General features: G+C 52.0%; 1 protein-coding gene and 1 non-coding gene across 2 annotated transcripts in view; one reads left to right on the top strand and one right to left on the bottom strand.

The window, feature by feature from the left end:
• Positions 1-21,034, bottom strand: part of PKN1 (protein kinase N1) — a 21,692-nt gene extending 658 nt beyond the window's left edge. The window contains 25 exon segments of the mRNA XM_006100333.3: positions 1-32; positions 132-178; positions 181-207; positions 210-228; positions 496-638; positions 803-879; positions 1,000-1,062; positions 1,267-1,443; positions 3,204-3,295; positions 3,390-3,465; positions 3,542-3,621; positions 7,055-7,148; positions 7,237-7,378; positions 7,457-7,532; positions 9,313-9,456; positions 9,548-9,657; positions 11,848-12,042; positions 12,763-12,976; positions 13,266-13,411; positions 16,350-16,485; positions 18,189-18,340; positions 19,849-19,876; positions 19,878-19,919; positions 19,921-20,154; positions 20,981-21,034. Of these exon segments, the coding sequence (XP_006100395.1) occupies positions 1-32; positions 132-178; positions 181-207; positions 210-228; positions 496-638; positions 803-879; positions 1,000-1,062; positions 1,267-1,443; positions 3,204-3,295; positions 3,390-3,465; positions 3,542-3,621; positions 7,055-7,148; positions 7,237-7,378; positions 7,457-7,532; positions 9,313-9,456; positions 9,548-9,657; positions 11,848-12,042; positions 12,763-12,976; positions 13,266-13,411; positions 16,350-16,485; positions 18,189-18,340; positions 19,849-19,876; positions 19,878-19,919; positions 19,921-20,154; positions 20,981-21,019 (2,585 nt within the window). The 5' untranslated portion in view covers positions 21,020-21,034.
• Positions 17,035-17,141, top strand: LOC111828250. Its single transcript, XR_002832054.1, has one exon. It is a non-coding gene; the product is annotated as a U6 spliceosomal RNA (small nuclear RNA).
• Positions 21,035-23,889: the final 2,855 nt, after the last annotated feature.

Here is a 23,889-nt window from a genome sequence, read left to right as displayed (position 1 = left end):
TCGCTGGATCCCAGCCTCCGCTCCGGATTCCTCTCGCAGAAGCTGCGCTTGGGGGCACTGTATCAGTCTCCCCTCCGGACCCCAGAGCCCCTCCCCCCTCCCCCAGTACTCCCAGCTTAGAGGGTCCTCGCCCTGAGCATGATGCCGATGGCTTCAGCTGACAGGAATCGGGGGTAGCGTTGACGATGCTGTCAAATACTTCTTCTCGTCGTCCCCTGGAAAAGGGGACTGGGAACAGGGAGAACAGGGGAATGAATTAGGCACCTCCTCTGGCCATGCCACACCCAGCCCCAAAGCCCTCTGCTCTGGCTGCACCTGCACACAGAGGGTATGTACCCCACTTTACAATTTGGAAACTAAGGCCAGGGAAGAGAAGCCAACTGCCCCTGATCACACAACATGTGTTGGAGGCAGATTCTGATTCCACCCCTGGGCACACGCAGGTTCCAGTGCCATCCCAGGGACAAGCAGGGTGGGGGCAGCCTGTGGCCTCACCTCACCAACCAGCATCTCATAGAGCAGCACGCCCAGCCCCCACCAGTCCACCGCCCGCGTGTACGACGTGTCTGTCAGCACCTCGGGGGCCAGGAACTCCGGGGTTCCACAGAATGTGCTGGTCCGGTCCCCATAGCCCATCCCTGGGGCAGCAGGGACATGTGAGATTATTGGGGGATGGAGGGGGTCCCCCCAGCCCTGTCCCAGGATCAAGGGTGGGGTTGTGAGATAACCTGGGTAGGGTTGGGGACTCCATTCCTTCCCCCCATTCTGTCTAATACCCTCAGATCCCTGCCCCGCCCCTCACCCTCCTTGCAGAGGCCAAAGTCTGCGATCTTGACATAGCCCTCCGTGTCCAGGAGCAGATTGTCCAACTTCAGGTCCCTGTGAGGGGTTGGGGGATGTAAAGAGGAATGAGTGGGAATGGGGGCCCTGCCTGAAGCCTGAGGGCCCCCCAGTGGGCAGAGCATGCACGCATGAGCATGCACACGCACTGGCACACACCTGTAGACAATCTTGTGTTCGTGGAGAAACTGCAGCCCCAGCACCACGCAGGCTGAATAGAAGCTGCAGAGAGAGGCTGGTGTGAGGGAGCCAGGCCTCCCCACAAGGAAGATCGTACAAACCTGGATGCCACATCCTCAAAAGCCCCCATTCGACCAGACTCCAAGGGCTCGGGGGGGGGGGGGCGGCGGGCAGGGAGGAAGGTGGGATCTTTAGGGGGAGGAGTGAGAAGGGGCTGAGGCATGGGGTGCAGGGGGCCGGGCTCACATAGCTCGGGGTTCGGAGAAGACGTCACTGTGGATGTGCAGCATCAGGTCCCCACCAGCCGAGTATTCCATCACAAAGCACACGTGCTCCGGTGTCTGGAAACAGCCAAACAGGTTCACCAGGAAGGGGTGTCCTGCGCTGGTCACCGCTGCCAAGATCCGCTTCTCACACATCAGGCTGGACAGGGTGGGGACAGGGGTCAGAGAGCATAGTAGCTCCCTACCCCCAACTCTCACACTCCCTGGAGTCCTCAAACATTGGATATTTGTTGAAGGCCTCGTATGGCTGTGCAATCTTGGGCAAATTGCTTCATATCTCTGAACTTCGGCAGCCTTGTCAGCTAAACAGGCTCCCAGAATCCATCTGTCATCCTAGTAACAGTCCCCCAACTTCTCTTTGGGGAGCTGCAAGGGGTGGGCTATTGGAGCACCCCATCTCCCTGGCCAGGAATTTATTCAGGAACGAGGAAGCCAAGCCAATGGGGCTCAATCTCAGGATTTCTGTTGGAATTTTTTAAAAATGTTTTTATTGCCCAAGCTGGTTTTGCTCAATGGATAGAGTATCAGCCTGTGGATTGAAGGGTCTCAGGTTCGATTCTGGTCAAGGGCACATGCCTGGGTTATGGGCTCAATGCCCAGTAGGGTGCGTGCAGGAGGCAGCTGATCAATGATTCTCTCACATCATTAATGTTTCTCTCTGTTTCCCTCGCCCTTCCTCTCTGAAATAAAAATATATTTTTAAAAAATGTTTTTATTGATTGCAGAGAGAGGAAGAGAGAGAGAGAAACATCAATGGGCTGCCTCCAGCACGCCCCCTACTGGGGATGGAGCCCGCAACATAGGCATATGACTGGGATCTCCTGGAATTTTTAAGGAAGAAGGGCTAAATCTAGTGGATGAGCCTTAAACTGCTGGGTGGAGGGCATCTCTGCCGCTGTGAGGGGACTGCAAAGCCCATACACAGGAAAGCAGAACTGAGAGACATTATCTGAGCACCTGGATACAGCCATGCCTGAAGGCAGACACCCCTGGACATTTCTGATCCGGAGCAATAAATTCTTCTATTTGCTTAAGCCTGCCAGAATTGGGTTCCTGATTAACAAAAAGATATCAAGAAGATTGGGGACAGTCTCACTGTTTCTAACTGAGAATTTACAGGAGGCCAGGCACTATGCAGAATGCTCTAGATTCAGTCTCTCATTTAATGCACCTTGATTACCCTGCAAGAAATACACTATTACTCCCCTTTTATAGAGGGGTAGGCTGAGGTTCAGAAGGGTCTCCCCAGGATCTCTGAGTATGTCTGTGGCAGAGATGGGATTTGAACTCAGGGCCCTGACCCCAAAGCTGAGGCAATGCGATGGCACCATTAAGAGCATAGGCTTCAGCCCAGCTGGTGTGGCTCAGTGGTTGAGCATTGACCTATGAACCAGGAGGTCCTGGTTCGATTCCAGGTCAGAGCACATGCCCGGGTTGTGGGCTCAATCCCCAGTAGGAGGTGTGCAGGAAGCAGCCGATCAATGATTCTCTCTCATCATTAATGTTCCTATCTTCCTCTTCCTTCCTCTCTGAAATCAATTAAAAGAAGAAAAAAAAAGCACAGGCTTCAGAGCCGAATCCCTAGGTTTAAATCCTGGACCGGCTGCTTACTGGCTGTGTGACCTCAGGCAACTTGCTCAACTTCTCTGTGCCACCAGGAGAATGGGAATAATAACAGTACTGACCACACAGGGCTGTTGTGGGGACAAATGAGTCACTGAATATGAAGCACAGAGTGGATGTTTCTAAGAGTTAGTATAAATAAGTAAATAGTAAATGTTAAGAAAAGAGTCCGTATTTTCTTAAGCACTAGCTCAGTGAGAGTGAGGAAGGACTGCTGGCTCCCATTTCCCAGGAGAGAAGACGGATGTTCTCAGACGCCCTGAGCAGGGTCCCCACCTCTCCACCTCATCTCGGGCCACAATGTCCCCTTTCTTCAGAGCCTTGATGGCGAACAGCTCCCCACTGGGCCGGAACTCAGAAAGCAGCACCTGTAACCACAGTGGGCAGGGGTGGCCTTAGCAACCAGTCCAGAGACCCAAGGCTGTAGATTCCCAGCTCTTCAACTTCCTGCCACCGTCTCACCTTCCCAAAGTGACCCCGGCCCAACACTGCCAGGAACTTGAAGTCCTCGAGGGTCAGGGGTGACTTCCTGAGAGGGCTGTGGAGAGAGGACACTGGTGGGGACAGGGACAGTGGGCAGCGGTGGTGGGTGGTGGACAGGGGAGGGGTGTCACCTGCATAGGGCAGGGCCTGTGGTCTCCTGAGTCTCTGAAGGCAGCTCAGATGTGGTGGTTGTCTCCTGGACTGGCGAACTCTGTAGCAGAGAGAGGGGGTCAGAGTGAGGCACCCCATAACCACAATAGCCACCAAGGCTCCTGTCACCTCTCTGACCTCACCTCTGCTCCCACTTGCCCCTCGTTCACTTCCGCCTAACCACAAGTTCCTCTCACTGTGCCCTGCACAGACCAGGCGTGCTTCCACCCTCATATCTCTGCACCGAGTGTCCCCTCGCCCAGAACTCTCTTTTCTGCAGTTCCTTCCTCTCCTCCTTCAGGCCTTTATTCAAATGTCACCTTCGTAGGAGGTCAGCGGACCACTCTATGAAATAAGTAACAGAACCCGCAACACCAACCCTCTCCATCCTCCCCTTTTCTGCTTTATTTTTCTCCCCAGTACATTTCATGCTGTAAAATATTTACCATTTATCTACTTATTCCCTTTATTGGTATTAGCCCTTTGGAGCCACTTAATTCTTTTTTTTTTAAAACAAGACCTTTTTAAAAAGTATTTTTTATTGATTTCAGCGAGGAAGGGAGAGGAAGAAAGAGATAGAAACATCAATGATGAGAGAGAATCATTGATCAGCTGCCTCCTGCACGCCCCCTACTGGGGATCGAGCCCGAAACCTGGGCATGTGCCCTTGACCAAATGGAACCCAGGACCCTTCAGTCCGCAGGCCAATCAATGCTCTATCCACTGAGCCAAACTGGCTAGATGTGGCATTAATTCTTTATACCACATCTATATGTAACTTTGAAAAGAATCAAAATTAATATTTTTATGGGGAAAAAGTACACAGTTCCAAAAATTCGATCAGTACAAACAGGCTCAAACACAGTCCTTCCTGCCTCAGCTGCCCTCCCTAGAGCCAGCTGCTGTCAGTGATTTCCTTGGTATCTTTCTAGATATAGTTTATACCCACATGAACAAAAGTGCCAGGACAGGCTCCACTTTCCTTGCACAATATTCTATTGACAATATTCTAATCTTGCTCTCCCACTGGACAATCTGTCTTGGAAATCAGTCTACACCGGCACACCAGACTTGTTTCATTTTCACGGCTGCATACTATTCCACTTTGTCATTTATTTAGCACTGGTTCCCATGGAGGGACCCTGAAGTTGTTTCCACTCTTTTGCCCTCACAAAGCTGCTGCAGTGAACATCCTGGTGATGCTGTGTGAAGATCTAGGGTAGGTCCAGAGTGGGATTTCTGGGTCAAGACAGTATCCATTACTTTGTTTTTTGTTTGGTTAATCCTCACCCAAGGATATTTTTTCCATTGCTTTTCAGAAAGAATGGAAAGGAGGGAGGGGGGAGAGAAACATCGATGTGAGAGAGACACATTGATTGGTTGCCTCCTGCACGTGCCTCCTGGGAATGGGGATCGAACCTGCAACCCAGGTATGTGCCTTTGACCGGAAATTGAACCCAAGACCCTTTGGTGCAGGAACTGATGCTTTAATTGCTGAGTCACTCTGGGCAGGGTAAGATAGTGTCCATTTTTAACTCAGCCAGCTAGGCCCCCCAAGTGGATGTAACAGTGGGCATGCCCGTGGGCCGTCTGTTTTCCTGCATCTTTCCCAGCCATCAGTGTTACTAATTTGGGGGAGGTTTGGGTTTCTTTTTTTGCCAAACTCACATCATCTCATATAATGAGATATCTCATTTAATTCAATGCCATGAAGCATGTATTATTTTCTTTCTCTTTAATCCTCACCCAAGGAGATATATATATATTTTTTTAATTGATTTTTAGAAAGCAAGGGAGAGAGAAAGAGAAACATCGATGTGAGAAAGAAACCTCGATTAGCTGCCTCCTATACCCACCCCAACCCAGGATTGAACCTACAACCTAGGTATGTGCCCTGACTCAGATATCGAACCCACAACCTTTTGGGGTTAAACAATGTTTCAACCAGCTGAGCCACCCAGCCAAGGCTATTTTTATTTTAAATGAAATAGCCCTACGGTTTGCTCAGTAGTTAGAGTGCTGGCCTGAGGACTGATTCCAGACAAGGGCACGTACCTTGGTTGCAGGCTCAATCCCCGGTCCCAGTTGGGGCACGTGCGGGATGCAACCAGTTGATGTGTCTCTCACATCGATGTTTCTCTCTCTGTGTCTCTCCCTCTCCCTTCCCTTCTCTCTAAAAAAAAATCAATGGAAAAAATATCCTCGGGTGAGGATCAACAAACAAAATAAAATATAAAATGCACTCAGGCCCTAGCTGGTTTGGCTCAGTGGATAGAGTGTTGGCCTGCAAACTGGAGGGTCCTAGGTTCAATTCTGGTCAAGGGCACACGCCTGGGTTGCAGGCTTGATCCCCAGTAGGGGGTGTGCAGCCAATCAATGATTCTCTCTCCTCATTGATGTTTTTATCTTTCTCCCTCTCCCTTCCTCTCTGAAATCAACATATATTTTAAAATAATAATAATTTAAAAATGCACTCAGGGAGGTGGTGAAGGGATTAGCTATCATATACATGTCCACCTGGGTCCCCATGCCTAGACGAGGGGTGGGTAAATGCTGTTTTTTCTATGGTTTGTAAACTCAGGATGGCCTTTAAATTTTTAAGGGGATGGGAAAATCGAAAGAATGATCTAGGAGAATGATGTATCACTGAAACTTCAGTGTCCACCAGTCAGGTTCTCCCAGAACACCGCCACACCCGCTGGTGTATGTGAGTATTATGTGTGGCTGCTTTCTACAATGGCAGTGTTGATAGTTAGGACCAAGGCTATCTGGCCCACAAAGATGAAAATACTGATTATATCACCCTTTACAGAAAAAGTACGCTGACCTCTGACCTAGAGCAAGATGTAGAAGACTCCTATCACTTGGCAGGCTCCCCTGTGTCCCCCTCCTATTAATAACCACCCCCACCCCACCTAGAGAAAACCACTATCTTGACTTCTATTTTTGACATGAGTTTTAAACATGCTCATTTTTACAGGGCAGTGCTTGGCATGGGTCACACAGCTAGGAGGTAGCAGAGCAGGAATGGGGACCAGGAGGCCTAGCTCTTAGGCTCATGTTTTTATCCAGGATAAAGAACTGGACCCTGCCCTGGCAGGTGTTGCTAAGTGGTTAGAGATCGGCCCAAGAACTGAAGGGTCACGGGTTCAATTCCCTGTCAAGGAACTTGCACTGGGTTGCAGGTTCACTCCCTGCCCCAGTTGGGGCTCATGCAGGAGGCAAGCAATCGATGTGTCTCTCTCACATCGATGTTTCTCTCTCAATCTCTCTCTTTCTCCTCCTTCCTCCTTCCCTCCATTCTTTCTAAAAAAAACCAATAGAAAAAATATTCTCAGGTGAGGATTAACAACAACAAAAAGAACTGGACCTGGGTTCTGCCAGAGGAGTGCTGTGTGACCCAGGGAAGGTCCTGGTGGTCTCTGGGCCTTGAGCTGGGAAGGAGGCCCCCTGATGCTGCCTAGCCAGGCTCAGGGGAGGAGAGAGATGCTTACCAGACTTGATGGGCTGGAAGGAAAACCCAGAGGGCTCTTCAGGGGGGAGTTGTCCAGATCAGCCCCGAGGTTAAGCTTCTCCACGGATATGTCGCTGTAGTACAAAAAAGGAGGGCATATCGGACCCAGCACCCTGAGAAGCAACAGGGGCAGCAGGGACCCCCAGGGCCTGTCCTCCTTACCCTGTGGATCGCGTCTCAGGTGCGGGAGAAGACCCCGGGCTGAAGGTGCCCGTGGCCGTGGCACTGGGAATGAACCTTCGAAGCAGCCGCACCCAGGTGGCGACGTCGATGTTCATCTGCCTCGCGCGCTGGAACGCCTTCCCTGGGGGACGGGGCAGTGTCACCCTCCAAGAGCTCCTGGGACCCCGGGCCTCTCCCCTGCCCGGACCCACCCATTCACCTTGCTGCTTGGAGAAGATTTTCTTCTGCCGTCGAAGCCGGGGTATCCTCTCAATGACAGGGTTGCGGAAGGTGACCTGGGGAGAGGGGTCACCGGGTGAGGACCCTTGCCCACTTCCAGGCAGCTTAGTGGAGAAGCCCTTAGGAGCAGAGGTGTGCACATGCGTGTTTTGGGGATTCCGATCACTGTGGCACTGCACCATATAAAGGGGTTACAAAACCAATCCGCCGCTTGGCAGAGCCACCTCCTCGGCCCCAGTTGGGGTGCGTGCGGGAGGCAAGGAAAGGAGAGAGCAAGGAAGGGAGAGAGAGAGTGCCATTTTGGAGACACGAGAAGCAGGCACCCAAGCCTTCCTCAAGGGGTGGGGAGGGAGTCTGACCCAACAAGATGCACATTCAACTCCAGCAAACAGGTCCTACGTCACTTAGTGCCCTGATTCCCGAGAGCGGTCCCAGACCTGCAAATCAGCATTGCTGGGGAAGGTGCTAGAAATGCAGATCCACGAGCCCCCACCTGGACTCACTGATTCAGAAACACCAGGGGTGGGGCCCAGCGGTGTTTCAATAAGCCCTCCAGGTGATACTGGTGCCCACCCAGGTGGGGCCACCACTGGTCTAGGTGAATTCTCCAAACTCCAACACATCTTCTAGAAAGTGCTAAAGTCACAGAACGGTGTCACTTTATGTGTGTCCAATACAGTTGCCACTAGCCACATGTGGCTATTTAAGTGAAACAAAACTTAAGTAACTTTAACGTTTCAGTTCCCCAGTCACACTGGCCACACTTCAAGTGGCTACTAGGCTGGCGGCTACTATACTGGACGACACGGACAGAAAACATTTCCTCCCACAGTAGAATGCAACTGTTGTTGGCTCATCGACAACACAACTATAGAAAGTTCTACAGGATGGCATTTTGGGGAAGCATAAAACAAAATCAAATGCCAGAGAGAAACCCTGAAGGCTTCAGAATCTGCCCCCGGGCCACCCCACCAGTTCATAGAAGAAACTGGCCTGCCACTGAAGTCAGCTCCTCGTTTCCTTCAGTTCCTGGATTATGAGATCACGTAAGAATTTTCACACGGGGATATGGGTATGGGGAGGGATGTATGTATATATAAAACAGGGCACATGAATATGTTAGAGGCAAATTAAAAAAATTTTTTAGGATAATTTGGGCTAAAGGAAGGGCCGGGGGCTTTTCTTCTCTGGGCCTCAGTTTCCTCCACTGTCAGCTGTGCATTAGGTTGTTGTGAGGATGAACAAGTGAACGTCAGCAAGGCACTGGGGACATATGGCAAGGGGTCAGCTAGGAATGTTATTCAGATCATGGCCCCTCGACCAGGGGACGACTGACAAGGTCTGGAGACACTGTGGCTGTCACAACCGGGGGGGTTGCAACTGGTATCCTGGGGGTGGAAACCAGGGATGCTGCTCAATACCCTACAATGTACAGAATGGCCCCTGCAACTGAGAATGATCAGGGACCCTTCAGTCCACAGGACAACACCCCCATGTCTACAGTGCTGAGGGTGGGATCCCCGGACTTGAACCCTAACCCCACTGCAGAAGGAATCTCTCTCTACTTGACTGGCTCTGCTAGCATGTGTTGCCATGGGCCATGACATGTTGCCAAGTTTTGTTTTTCTTTTCTGGTTTGACAAAATTCTGTGATTAAAAAAATTTTTAAAAAATCTTGCCTCAAAACAAAACCAATCCAAGCTTAAGTCATGTCACTGATGTAACTAATTAGATGTACTTTTCTATCAAGGTTCTGAGCCCAATCGATACATATCTTCCAAATTTGGAGCTGGAGATGCAGGAAGTATTTTCTCAGGGTTAGGGGTACGGCTGTACCTCAGCCACCAGGCAGCCCTGCGGTTCCATGTCCAGCTGGACCTCATGCCTCTCGTTGTCCAAGAAATCCTCCAACTTCAGGAATTTGAGGGCACACAGGCCCCGCTGGTCCCGCCAGAACACAGCCAATTCCAGTTCCCGTGCCTCAAGGGAAAGGAAGAGAGCCATCATTTGGGGGTGCCCAAGGCCCAGAACCCTCCTCCTTCAGGCCCCATTGTCCCCCAACCTAGCTCACCCTCTCTAGCTCCAGGGTGAAGCTCTGGTCCCAGGCGTTGGGACCACATGGCTTCCAGGATGTCTGTCCCACCACTGTGTTATCCAGCTTGAGCACAGTACTAACTTCACCTGCAACCGGGGAAGAGGGGTGGGGGGATGAGAGGGTCAGGAAATGCTGGGGTGGGATATAGCTCTTATATCTTATTAAATATTTTTATCATATTTCCTATCATAATATTCTGCTATGCTATCTTTTTAAAAATATATATATTTTTATTGATTTCAGAGAGGAAGGGAGAGGGAGAGAGAGAAACATCAATGATGAGAATCATTGATTGGCTGCCTCCTGCACACCCCACACTGGGGATTGAACCTGCAACCAGGGCATGTGCCCTTGACCAGAATTGAACCAGGGACCCTTCAGTCCACAGGACAACACTCTATCCACTGAGCCAACCCAGTTAGGTCTACCTTTCATATTAAGGCCTTTAATCCACCTCCAGTTGATTTTTGTGTATGATGTGAGGTAGCGATCCAAATTTACTTTTATTCTATATGCACATTACACATTCCAGCAATGTACTCCTAAATATTTGCCCTAGAAAAATGCATGCAGATATGCACCAGGAGATGCATAATATAATGCTTATATAATGGCCCCAAACTGGGAGCATCTCCCTGTCCATTAACAGAGGAATTAACACATAGGGTGTCCCACAGAAATGTATACACACTTTAACAGCTGACAGCTCAGTTCTGAAAATGAAATGTACTTTAATAAACACTGCCTTTATAATTATTCAAAGTATGTGTATAAATTTTTGAGGAACACCCTCAAAATGACAATATAGTCTTATTAGCTAAATCATGAAATTGCTGATATTCAACTATTTTTTACAACACAAAAAACAACACAAAAGAGACATGCATGAGGCAGCAGATTGGTGTTTCTCTCTTTCTCTCTCTCCCTTCGTCTCTAAAAAAATTTTTAAAAAATCAACTTGGCGAGCGTGCACAGTAGTTGAATTTTGACCCATGAGCCAAGAGGTCACCAGTTTGATTCCCGGTCAGGGCACATGCCTGGATTGCGGGCTCAATCCCCAGTGAGGGGAGTGCAGGAGGCAGCCAATTGATGTTTCTCCCTCTTCCATGTTTCTATCTCTCTAATTCTCTCCCTTTCTCTATCCCTCAAATCAATACAAAATATTTTTAAAAATCAATTAAAAATATATATATAAAAATTTGTGTAAAAAAAAACCTGAAAGACATCAATTGATTTGGCTCAGTTTAAGACAATAGACTATTAAACAGGAGTAAAAATGAATGAACTATAGTTCCACACAACAATATGGATCCATCTTCCAAACAATGTTGAATGAAAGAAGCCACTCATATGGAATACATTCTGTATGCTTCCACATATATGAAGTGCTAAAATTACAAAGGAAACCAAAAAAAGAAAAAGAAAAAAAAAGACAACCATGAAGTCGGAAGAGTAGCTACCACTAGGACAGAAAAGGAAGGGGCTAGAATTGGGGAGGGAACCTGAGGAAGCTTCCAGAGAGTTCTATTTCTTGACCTGGGTGGTGGATATATGAATGTTTGCCCTATTGTTATTTTTCGTTACACATACTTTATATATATTAGTGTTTTTTATTGTGGTAAATTCATATAAAAGTTACCATCATAAACATTTTTAGGTGTACAGCCACGTGACATTAAGTATATTCATGTTGTTATGTGACCAACACCACCATCTATCTCCAGAACGCTTTCATATGCCCAAACTGAAACTCTGTCCTCATTAAGCATTAACTCCCCATCCTCCCCCCTGAGTCACTGGGAACCACCATTCCTTCCACCTCTATGAGTTGGACTACTCTAGAGACCGCACATGAGTGGAATCACAGCATTTGTCTTTTCGTGACTGGCTTATTTCACTCAGCACAAGGTGGTTCAATGGACATTGGGGTTGCTTCTACCTTTTGGCTATGGTTGAGTCATGCTGCTATGACCACAGGTGTGCAAACGTCTCTTCAAGAATCTGCTTTCAACTCTTTTGGGCATATACTCAGAGGCAGGACTGCTGGGTCAAATGGCAATTCCATGTTTAATTTTTTGAGGATCTGTCATGCTGTTCAGTGGCTGCACCATTTACATTCTCACCAACTGTGCCCAAGGGTTCCAATTTCTCCACATCCTCCCTGACACGTGTTGTTCAGTTTACAGTACCCATCTTAATGAGTGTGCCGTTAGAGTGTTATACATGTGGGGTATCCAAAGACCCTCACCCCACCTCATCCCTCCAGACCCACTCACTGGTGTTCTCGGCTTCTGCTTTGAGGCTGCTCCGGCCACTAAGGCTTCCACTTCGGCTGTAAAGGCCCCGAGCTGGCCGGCTCAGGAAGGGGGTGCGGCTGTCCGGGGGCCCAGGCCCTCCCGTTGAGGGTGAAGGGTTCCAGGGGATGGTCTCTGGAAGGTCCCTGCAGCCCACCACACGCACCTCCAGGGTCCCTGAGGGAGGGTGAGGCTCAGGGGGGAACCACCATTGGGGCAGGTAGAAGGGAGGGGGCCCCAGGTGAAGTGGGTATATACAGAAACAGCCAGCACGCAAGTGGGAGCTGGTGAAGGACAATCAGGATGGGGCAGGGGATCTGACACAGGATGGCTGTGCCCAGAAATAAGGAATATGGGACCAGGGGGAGGGGGAGGCTGCAGCAGGCCAGGCTGGGGAGGGGCGCCAGGTGTTGGGGTTTAGGACAGAAAAGCGTGTAGGCTCGAAGTCCAGGCAAGGAGAAGCAGAGCAGAACTAGGCCATGATTCAGAGGGCCATCTGAGGTCCAGGGCAGGGGCTGAGGCCTACTGTAGGGTTGGTCTGGTGAGGTAGTGGTTGAGGAGTCTAAGGAGGGTGGGGTTAGGGGCAGGGGCAGAGGTTCAGCACCGAAGGTTCTAAGAGTGAGTGGCTGCACTGAGGGACTATGGCTGCAGGAGAAAGGCAGAGCTGGATGGGGAGGTGCAGAAAGTGAGAGAGAAGTCCAAAATCAGAGGGCAAGGTGGGGCAGGAGTCCAGGGTGCATGGGGCCCAGGCTGTAGGGTTGGGGTGAATGGAAAAGTGACAACAGTGGGATGGGAGTCTGGATCTTTGGGTGGGGGTAAGGAGGGGGTTTGGGGACAGTGAGGGGTCAGGAGTCCAGAGCTGTGGGGTGGGTTCGGGTAGGGGAGGTCGGGACCCACCTGTGAGCGGTGAGGGCTTGCATAAGGTGCTGTAGTGCATGGCAGGGAAGGGCCCGGCCAGGCGGGCACTGAAGGCTGCGGACGAGGCTGCAACGAGCTCCTCGCGCAGCAGCTGCCCCTTGGGGTGGTCAGTGGGCAGCTCCCCAAGTCGCCGCTCCAGCGCCTCTCGAAGAAGCCCCAGCTTCTGGTTGGACTCCGTCAGCTTCTCCTGGGCCTGCAGGAGGAGGAGCAGGGCCGGCTGGGGACACAGCTGGGCTGGGGGTGTCCGACTAAGTCCTACCTAGGGCCCCTTTTCCCTTGAGGCCCCAAACCCAAGCCTTCTGGGTCCTACCCCTGAACTTCCTGAAAAGTAGGTCTGATCACACGGACTAAAGCCCCCACCCCCATCGCGGCACTCCCATGCCAAGGCCCCGCCCCCACACGGAGGCCCCGCCCCACATCACTAAATGCCCCGCCCCTACACGGAGGCCCCGCCCCTCTCACATGGAGACCTCCCTGCTCACCTCGCTGACTGCCTTGCGGTCCGGGGCCTTGGCGGCGCTGAGCAGGCGCAGCACATTCTTGGCGCCCTCGGCCACCGCGTGCTCAACTCGGAAGTGGTGCCGCAGCTCCTCAATGCGCAGCTCCACCGCCCCCAGGTCCGGGCTCCCTGTGGGCACAGGACACAGGGCAGTGAGGCGGGCCTGGGATCCAGGTCTGACCAACCCAGACCCAGACACACAGCCTTCCATAAGAGCTGGTACGGGCCACAGACATATCACCACCAACATGCATCGGGTTTCACCCACGGGGTGGTCAGGCTCTTTTATCCAAATGTCACTCCCAGGGAGGGTCTCGGACAGAGGCTGTCACACTGGGCGGTCATACACACAGGCACGCTGTCAACACAGGCTGAGGGACAGAAACATCGGCAGGATCCTACTGCATCCCCAGGGACTGTCATGGGGACGCCATGGACAACTGGACAGCCACAAGAATATAGTCACACAAACACAGGACATTTTTTTAAAAAGTAACTTTTATTCCTTGCTGATGGGAATACAAGTTGCCTTTCAATGGAGGCAGTTTGGCCATGTCTGTCAAAATCACAAATGTATTTACTCTTTTTAAAAAAATATATTTTACTGATTTTTTACAGAGAGGAAGGGAAAGGGATAGAGAGTTAGAAACATCGATGAGAGAGAAACATCGATTCAGCTGCCTCTTGCACACTCCCTACTGGGAATGTGCCCGCAACCAAGGTACATGCCCTTGACCGGAATCGAACCTGGGACCTTTCAGTCCACAGGCTGATGCTCTATCCACTGAGCCAAACTGGTCAGGGCTGTATTTGCTCTTTGATCCACATCCCAATTCAGGGACTGCATCCCATAGAAACACCTCTGCACTTGACAGAGGTACATTCTTATCCATGGCAGCCTTCTTTCTAAGAGCAAAAGACTGGAAACAACCCAATTTTGGCAAAGGGACATTGTCAGAGGGACAGATGGGCATGATCACAAGACCCTTAAGACACACGGTCACACCACGGCAGAACTCCCAGGACTCTAACTCCAGCCCAGGGAAAATAATAAGAATGTAATCACACGGCCACATAGATAAGGCACAGAGCTAGGCAAAGAAATGCCATCACACTGTCACCCAGGCAGGGCAGTGCCACCCATACCCATAGGCATGGTGACCCAATGTCGAAAAGCTGGCTGTCACACCCAGTGTGAAGTCAGACACAGGACACAGCCAGTCACCAAAGGCACAGGAGCAGGCACCGGGACACACTGTCACACAGGCGTATGAAACTTGTCACCCAGAGGCACAAGGCCATGGTCACACTTATCCATGGCTGTCTTGACATAGGTACACTATTCATGGCAGCCTTCTTTCTAAGAGCAAAAGACGGGAAACAGCCCAACAGTCTCGCTGTCCTGTACACCAGACCAGACGCTGGCGCTGTCACAGAGGCATACCATTACCCACAGGTGTATGGCACTCACCTGCACACCGACAACAGAGTGCCACAGGAACCCTGATATTCATAGGCACGTCATCTTACAAACATAGTCACACTCTTGCTTCTAGGCCTGCTGTCTCATGGCACTCAGACAATCACTGAGACTTACACTTACAGGACAAAGTCATACTGTCCCCAAGTTCATGATCTCACCGAGAAGTGCATGGCCATCATCACACCATCACTGAGAAACCCACAAAGGTATTCACAATACAGAGAGACAATCACAGGGACAGTCATACTGACACTCCCCTCTCATCGATGTTTCTGACTCTCTGTCTCTCTCCCTTCCTCTATGTAAAAAATCAATAAAATATATTAAAAAAAAAATTCCTATGTTGAAACCCAGCCCCAACATGGCAGTATTAGGAAGTGGGACCTTTAGGAGGTGATTAGATCATGACGGTGGAGCCCTCATGAATGGGATTAGTGCCCTTATAACAAAGACCCCAGGCCTGGCCGGTGTGCTCAGTGGTTGAGTGTTGACCTATTTAACCAGGAGGCTGAGGTCCAATTCCCAGTCAGGGCACATGCCCAGGTTGTGGGCTCCATCCCCAGTGGGGAACATGCAGGAGGCAGCCTGATCGATGATTCTCTCTCATCATTGATGTTTCTATCTCTCTCTCTCTCCCTCTTCCTTCCTCTCAGAAATCAATAAAAATATATTTTTTTAAATAAATTAAATAAATAAATAAGAGAGACCCTGGAGAGCTCCCTCGCCCCTTTCACCACATGAAGACAGCTTGAAGACACCATCTCTGAACCAAGGAGTGGGCCTCACCGGACACTGGAACTGCGAGTACCTTGATCTTGGCCTTCCAGCCTCCAGACTGTGAGCAATAAATTTCTGTTTATTAGCCACACAGTCTGTGGTTCTGTAATAGCAGCCCAAACACCCTAACACCCACCAACAGCTGACACTCCTCTATCTGTCATGGTGACACACAAACTAGCATAGTTACCAGGGCATACACTCAACCGATGGTCCCACAGTCTATGGCACATAAATGCTGACACACATCAGTTGCAGACACAGTCACACAATACATCAAGACCCTGCCACAAGTTCAGGCTGACAATCAGGTTGAGACACCCCTCAGGCATTCATTGACAGAGACACACATGCGGTGGACACCCACAGATTTATACAACATGAACCAACATGACAAGGCAACCACTTAGTCCAGATGTCTGCAATTTTTTCTATAAAATTTGGGAGTAAATATTTTTGGCTTTGCAGACCACACAGGCTCTGTTGCCACTACACAGCTCTGCTGTCCCAGTGCAAAACTGGCCTTAGATGATAGTAAATGAATGGGCATTGCTGTGTGCCAATAAAAATTTACAAAGCAGTAGCAGATTTGGCCTGTGGGCTATCGTTTGCCAAAATCTGATCTAGGGTAAACTTCAAGTGGGACAAAATGGGAAACTGAGGCCCAGAGAGGGTTGGGAACAGGCTCCAGTCACAGAGTGAGTCACAGCACCCACCTCTCTGCCACAGAAAGGGCTCCCTCTCAGGGCTGAGAGCTGAACTGCAAGTCTAAATGCAGGCTAGGTTGTCTCAAGGCGAGGGGCTCACCTTGGGCCTCATCTGGGGCTGCCTGGCTCTCCAGCTGGCAGGCCTGCAGCGCCCGGCGGAGCTGCATGCGGATGATGTCAATTTTGGTCTTACTGTCCTGTAGCATCTGCTGGGCCGTCAATAGCAGCTTCCGGTCCTGGGGGCAGAGGTAGGAAATGAGAGGATTGCTGAACAGCTGGGGTCCGACCACTGGCCTTACTGTCCACACAGTGCAGGCCTGGGTGACGGTGTGACACAGTGTCTGTATCTGTGTGCTCCTGGATGTAAAGGGGTGATGCAGCCCAGGGGGCCTGAATCCTGGCTCTGCCACAGCTGTGTGGCTTCAGGCAAGCCACTTAACCTCTCTGGGCTTGTTTCCTCAATCTGCAAGAATGGGATCAGTACTAAGAGCACTGATCCCCACTGGGCTGAAGATTAAAGAGGCTGATCTGTATGAAGAGCTCAGGGCTGTGCCTGGAACCAGCAGGCACTGTATTCGCATCAGCTGTTCGCACGCATGCACGTCCCCATGGCAGGTGTAGCCCTGACTGTAGCCACTGGGTGAGTCTCCAAGGGTGACTGGGTGGGTGTATGAGACAGTCTGCTATAATGGGGCTCCAGATGTTTCTGTGTGCAGTTCAAGGTACCGAAATGACTGGACATAGCCCAGGACCCTCTGTGCACACAAGTAGTAGAAACAGTTGTCATGCTCATTTTGGCAGCACATATACTAATATTGGAAGGATAGAGAGAAGATTAGCATGGCCCCTGCGCAAGGATGACACGTAAATTCGTGAAGCGTTCCATATTAAAAAAAAAAAAAAAGAAACTGGTTGTGGATTTTTCCATCCACTTTGTGCTGTGTTTCAGAACCAGGCAAAGCTAACCTGTGGTGAGAGAAGCCTGGGTATTGACTGAAGGAGGGAACTTTCTGGGTGACTGGAAATGTTCTGGATTTTGATGGGGTGGTGTGTACACAGGTAAAATTTCATTGGGTTGTACACTTAAGTTTCCCATAGTCTGCATGTTATCGCTCAATAAAAGCTAGAAAAAATAATCTGTGTAGCTTATTCCCTCACATGTAGTATTTGTGTGTGTGTGTGTGTGTGTGTGTGCGCGCGCGCGCGAGCATGGGGGAACAAGTGTCTCTAGCAGCATGTCTGACTGCCTGTCTGTGTGAGTGTCTCTGGGTGTTGGGACAGACAGACCTGTGTCTGACATCACCCAGAAACATGTTTGGTTGTCACAGCTGGGTGTGAGGAGGGGGTGCTACTGGCATCTAGTGGGTTGAGACAAAACACTGGGGGGGCAATGAGGCCCTACCTCCCTTACATTGTCCTCCCAAACTAGTGGTGCCCCCCCCCCGTGTTGGTATGCCTGGGGGGATATCTGTATGAAAACTCTGGTCTCTGGGTGTGAATTTAGTGGTGTATCTGGGGGTCTAGGTGATGTCTCTACATGTTATATGGTGTGTGTGTGTCTAGGTGTTGCTATGACTCTGTGACTCTAGATGTTATGACATGGGTATGTCTCTGGATGTTAGGTTGATGACATGTGTGCATCCAGGTGTTGACATGTGTCAGAGAGATGTCACTAGCAGTGAGTGGCTCTGTGTGGGCCTGACCATGGACACCCTCAAGTCTCTAGGGGACAACTAAGTGTGGGAGGACAGTCTCTGCCATGTGTCTGTCTGACATCACACACAGTCACCCCCTTTCCCATAGGGCCTGCTTGCACCCCAGTCCTGCCTCCCGCCCCCCGTCAGTCCCTGTCCTCCCCTAGCCCCCGACCTCTCCCACCCGCTGCCCATGACCAGTTCAAGAGCATGCATGCACATGGGGGTGCCTGCTTGTGCCCTACCTTGGTGCTGCCGTTGCTGTATGTCTGGATCATGTTTTCTGCCCCCTGCTTCACCTTCAGCTCGATGGCCAGCTGCTTCTCCAGACCAGCCACGCGGCTCAGGTTGGTGGCTGAGCAGGCCGGGCCACCCTCACCAGGGGACAGGGGGGCATCTGGAGAGAGGTGGGTGCGACAGAGTCACCAGGGCCCTCACCTCCATCTGCCCAGGAGGTTTGGCCCAGCTGAAAGGATCTGCCCTCTGTCCAACCTGGATTCCATCCCAGGTCAGGGCCCTGAGGATCCAACCACCCCAGACCTCGGAGGGAACCCCTCAGTGCCAGGGCAGGACCAGCATGAATGGGCAAGTGTCCAGGTGTGCATGAGTCCTCAGTGTTGGTGGGACTGTGAACAGAGGCCCCTAATTCTTTACACAGCTGTGTGGAGGCCATGGGATTGAGTGTGGTTATCTGTAACCCATAGGGTACTGGCATGATGAAGCCAGTGTGCGTCTCCCTAGGCGCTTGTGTAACTATGTGAGACAGCAAGTTGGCAGGACTATGTCAGCACAGCTTGTGTGGCTCAGAGGTTAAGCGTCGACCCATGGACCAAGAGGCTGCTGGTTTGATTCCGGGTCAGGGCACATGCCCGTGTTGCAGGCTCTATCTCCAGTAGGGGCGTGCAGGAGGCACCTGATCAATGATATTTCTCTCTCATCAATATTTCTATCTCTCTATCCCTTTCCCTCCCCCTCTCTCTATAAATCAAGAAAACATTTAAAAAAGAAAAGAAAAAAGGACTGTGTGAGAATCTGGGTGCTGGGGCGACCCTAGCATGTTTCTGTTGGCACAACTACATGTTCAGATCTCAGGTGCTGGTATGACTGTGTCTGAGTGCCTGGGTGTGTACAGCCAGATACTCATGTCTCTGGAGCTGGCATGGCTCTGTGTGACTCTGTGGAGAGTAATGTGACTGTGGGAGTGACTCTGGGTGTTGGCCTAACGCACTATCTCATAGTACTGACATGACAGTGTGGGCCCCTAGCTATTGATATGCCTATTGTATGGAAAGGCTGGGTGCTGGTGGAAGTGGTGTTGGGTCTTCAGGCCCTGGCCCGTTATGCATACAAGTCTCTGGTTGTTGATAGGACAGTGTACGTCTGGAAGAGCTAGACAGCTGTGTTTATGTGAATCTGTGGGGGTTGGTGTGACCGTGTGTGAGTCTCTGGGTGTGTATTGTTTGTGTGTTGGTGTGACTGTGTGTGCATCTGTTTGGGTGCTGGCTGGCAGTATGGAAGTCTCTGTGTGCTGTGGTGTCTTGAAGCCTTCCTGGGATTCACATGATAGTGTCTAAGTCCTTGGGTGTTGTCTGGGTGTTGGTGTGACTGTGAGTCTAGATACTGGTGTAACACTGGGTGGGTCCTTTGGTGTTGTCCAGGCGTTGGTGTGGCTGTGTGTGGTCTGGGGTTCTTGTGTGGCACTGTAAGTCTCTGGGTGTTGGTCCTTTCTCTGGGTGTTGGTTTTGATGTTTGCTCGAACTGTTTTTGAGGGTGGAGGCTACTGTAACCCAGTGTGTCTCCCTGGGGGTCAGTGAGATGGGGCCAGCCTCCCTCTGGGAACCTGCAGCTCAGTCCCGGGCAGTGGTGCCCCTGAAGTCCCGCCTCCTCTGGGAAGGCCCTGCTCACCATGGGTGGCAGCCGCAGGGTCGGGCAAGCACCACGTGCGCGTGCAGCTCCTGCAGCTGCTGGTGCAGCAGGGTCGAGCCTGCGTGAGGAGCCTCGCAGCAGCAGCTCCACAGGCCCGAGGCTGCGACCCAGGTCGGTGGTGGCCCGCCGCAGGTTCTCGGCACCCTCCTTCAGCTTCAGCTCCTTGCGGATCTCTCGCCGCAGCCGCTCCCGCTCTAGTTCCAGCTGCTGTTGCACCCCGGGAGCTGCCAGGTCAGCACCTGCCAGACCCAGCTGCTCCAGCAGGGACCAGCTGCGGGGCTCACTCTGCGGGGACAGAGCAGGGTCAGTGGGGCCAGGAGGATGTGGGGTAAAGACCACTCAGCCAGCCAAGCCTGGCCTCCTCCCAGCCTGGGGCTCCCATGACAGGGCCTGCTCCACATCCTCTGACCCCCAAAACTGGGAGGTGAGACAATGCCCTGTCTCCCTTTACCTGTTTCTTACATGGTGGGATTCTGGAGGACAGGCCCCATTGCCCCCCCACTGTGCTCCCCAAACTAGGGGGTTCCCCTAGGACAGGCCCTATCTCCCTTACATTGTCCTCCCAAACTAGGGAGCCCCAAGGATAGGCCTTGTCTCCCTTCCGTTGCCCCTCCAAATGGCCAGGTCCTGCGGGCAGACCCCCTTCTCCTCTTTGCTGTCCCTCCAGACTAGGAGGCCCCATCTTCCCTCTGCTGCTCCCCAATCAAGGAAGTATCAAGGGCAGGCCTCTGCTGCCCCCCAAAACTATGGGACGGGGTCCTGAGGACAGGCTCTTTCTCCCCTTTGCTGTGCCTCAAACTAGCAAGTGCCATGCCGGCCTCATCTTCCCTCTGCTATACCCCCAAACTAGGAGGCCGCAATGACAGTCCCCGTCCCCCCTCCTCTTATCCCCGACAGCCAGGACCTAAGAAGCAGAGCCCTATCTCTTTCTTCCTCTATCTCCCTGGCGTGGGAGCGCCCAAGGGCCTCAGATAGTTCCATCTTCCAAACAGAAACTCCAACCTAGCTCCTCTCTTCTGTCCCAAACTGAGGGGCACCAAGAGCAGGGCCTCTGGCCTGTGCTGCTTGGGGTCCTCTTCTGCCCTCCTCCCACAGGGACCCCAGTCCCCACCTCCAGCTCCTGGTCCAAAGGTGGATCAGCCTCCGCCATCCTGGGTCCCGGCTGAGGGCCCTGCCCTCTTCCTGAACCTCAGCCCTACCAGGGCCTCTCACTGGCCACTTCCTCTTTCCTGCTAGCTCCCAGCAACCCCTGCGCTGGGCCAGCTCCGGGGCTCTGTGCATCTAGGGAACCTTTCTCCTCAGCACCCGTCTGAATGAACTTGAAGGCAGGCTCCCCCAAGGGTATACAGGCCCCCGGGGCTGACTCCGAGGTATGCACACTCTCATATACCTACGGGCATGTGCACAGAACACGAGTGTACACCGATATGCAAATGTACATGGTTGTTTACATGAGCCAGCCCCCTGCCTGCAGATGCAGGCAGTCACAACTTCCTGCTTCCTCTGCGTGCCCACTGCTGCTGACTACAGCTTGGAGGCCTAGGGGGCCTGGCCTGGCCAAGGGCACCTCCCTGAGATCTAAGAAAACAGTGCTGGAGGGGTGGGGTGAGGGTACCCCAAACCGGGGGCCCTCTGAAGCTCAAGTCTGACCTGAGTAATAATGATAGTAATAATAACCCAGGGCAGCTAATGAAGTCCATGAGGCAGGTGCTATTATCACCCCATTTTCTTTTATAAATTTATCTTTATTGCGGAAAGTATTACAGGTGTTATCACCCCATTTTCAAGATGAAGAAACTGAACCAGAATGGTGACATAGCTTGTCCCAAGGTCTCACAGCCAGCACGAGGCAGAACCAGGACTTACAGCAGGAGTGCCCAGAACCCTAGTGCAGCTCCACTGTCAGGCGCTGACCCCCCCAAACCCCATCCCCCTAGAGATCCCATTTCACAGATGGAGAAAGTCTTCCTTGGCTCCTGACCAACCTCGAGGGCAGCTGCCCCCAGGGAGGGTTTACAGCAGGCTAAGAGCCACACCCCCACCAATCACTCACATTAACCCTGAGCAGCTGCCATTATTCTCCCCCCACTTTACAGGTGAGGAAACTGAGGCTCAGAGAGATGACAGAGCAGTTCTCAGTGAGGGTGGGGGACTTTGCACACCCCACCTCTGAGGGATGTGACATCACCCAGAAACATGTTTGGTTGTCACAGCTGGGCGTGAGGAGGGGGTGCTACTGGCATCTAGTGGGTTGAGACTAGAAATGCTGCTCAATGACCTGGAGTGCACAGGGCAGTCCCCACCTCAAAGAACGATTCAGCCCCGAAGGTCAACAGTGCTGAGGCTGCCCTAGCCAGTTTGGCTCAGTGGATAGAGTGTCGGCCTGCCAGCTAAAGGGTACCGGGTTCGAATCCGGTCAAGGGCACATGCCTGGGTTGTGGGCCTGATCCCCAGTAAGGGGCTTGCAGGAGGCAGCCAATCAATGATTCTCTCTCATCACTGATGTTTCTCCCTCTCTGAAATCGATAAAAATATATTTTAAAAAAATAATGCTGAGGCCGAGAAACCTGGGTTAAAGGACACAGACTGACACCCTGCGCTACTGACCATGACTGCCAGTACCAAACATGACCGGGATGGAGGCTGGCCAAGGGCACCTCCCTGAGATCTAAGAAAACAGTGCTGGAGGGGTGGGGTGAGGGTACCCCAAACCAGTGGCCCTCTGAAGCTCAAGTCTGACCTGAGTAATAATAATAGTAATAATAACTAGGATAGTAATAATAACTAAGGATTTCACAGCAGCCCCACCTGCAGAGTGCTGGTCTACATTTCCTCCCAACCATGAACACACCACACCCTCTTAGTCCCATTTTTCTAACAGCAGAACCAAGGCTCAGAGAGACAAAGGCACCCGGCCCAGGACACACGGCAGGGAAGTGACAGCGCTGGAATTTAAACTCAGGGTCATCTAATACTACCCACTCCCAACCAGGCCGTGCCCACTGCCCAGCCCCACCCAGCCCCCAGCAGGCAGAGCAGGGGTGCAGCCAGGAGCAGAACCATCTCAAATGGGGGTCCAGGCAGAGAGGAGCAGTTGACCTCCGGCAGCTGAGGCTTGAGAATATGCAGGGCAGGGAGGAAGGGAGGCCTGACCTCCTGGGTTCTCCCTAGAGTGACTCACTCCTACCCAGGAGGCAGGAGTCACCAGAGGGCCAGCAGGGTGAACCCATGAATCAGGGGCCTGGCCCAGGCTTAGAGAATCCCTGCTCCACCACCTCTCATTGTAAAGCAGGGGACCTCAGGCCTATCTCCCAGAATCCTCCCCTCTTCCAAGAGCAACCAGGGACCTAGACCCCCACGTCCGGAGATTTCAATGCTTTGGGCGTTTCCGGAATCTGGACAGGACATCCGTTTGCCGGACACAGAACAGACAGGCACAAGTTGGGACAGACAGAGGGACAGGGTGGCAGACCCAAGCAGCCACAAGAAAAGGATGAACAGGAGGGGGGGTGAAAGCGGGCAAGAGGTGGGAAGGGGAACCACGGCACAGGTCCAGCCTCGTTCCCAGGAATCACAGCCTCCATCCCGGTCACGTTTTGGTACCATACCAAAGCACATGCATATAATGGGGGTTCCTAAACAGCCCTCTCAGGGCCCTGGGGAGAGACGGGGACCCTGGCCCTCCCAGCCCCAAGGTCTGACCTTGTGTGATCTGCAACACCATATACGCCCAGCTCCTCGGCAAGGCTGGCAGGCCATCAGCAGGACTGGGGTGGGGGACAGGGGGACATGGGGGAGACACAGAGGGGATGGAGGGCAGGTGCAGAAGGAGACGAGAACCTGGTTACACAGCACCACAGACGACGCTGAGATGGTGAGGCACTAAGGGGGCACAGGACATGTCTCAGATTTGGGTCATTGAACCAAAGGTCAGAAGTCACCCGCCCCTGCTTGTCAAAGGTGGGGGAGGTGAGTTCCGGCCATGTCCACAAGGTGGCACAGGGAGTACATGGCTGGGCA

Source organism: Myotis lucifugus, unplaced genomic scaffold (assembly GCF_000147115.1).
Source record: "Myotis lucifugus unplaced genomic scaffold, Myoluc2.0 scaffold_310, whole genome shotgun sequence".
NCBI classification, from domain to species: domain Eukaryota; kingdom Metazoa; phylum Chordata; class Mammalia; order Chiroptera; family Vespertilionidae; genus Myotis; species Myotis lucifugus.
This window is presented reverse-complemented; position numbering and strand designations above follow the sequence as displayed.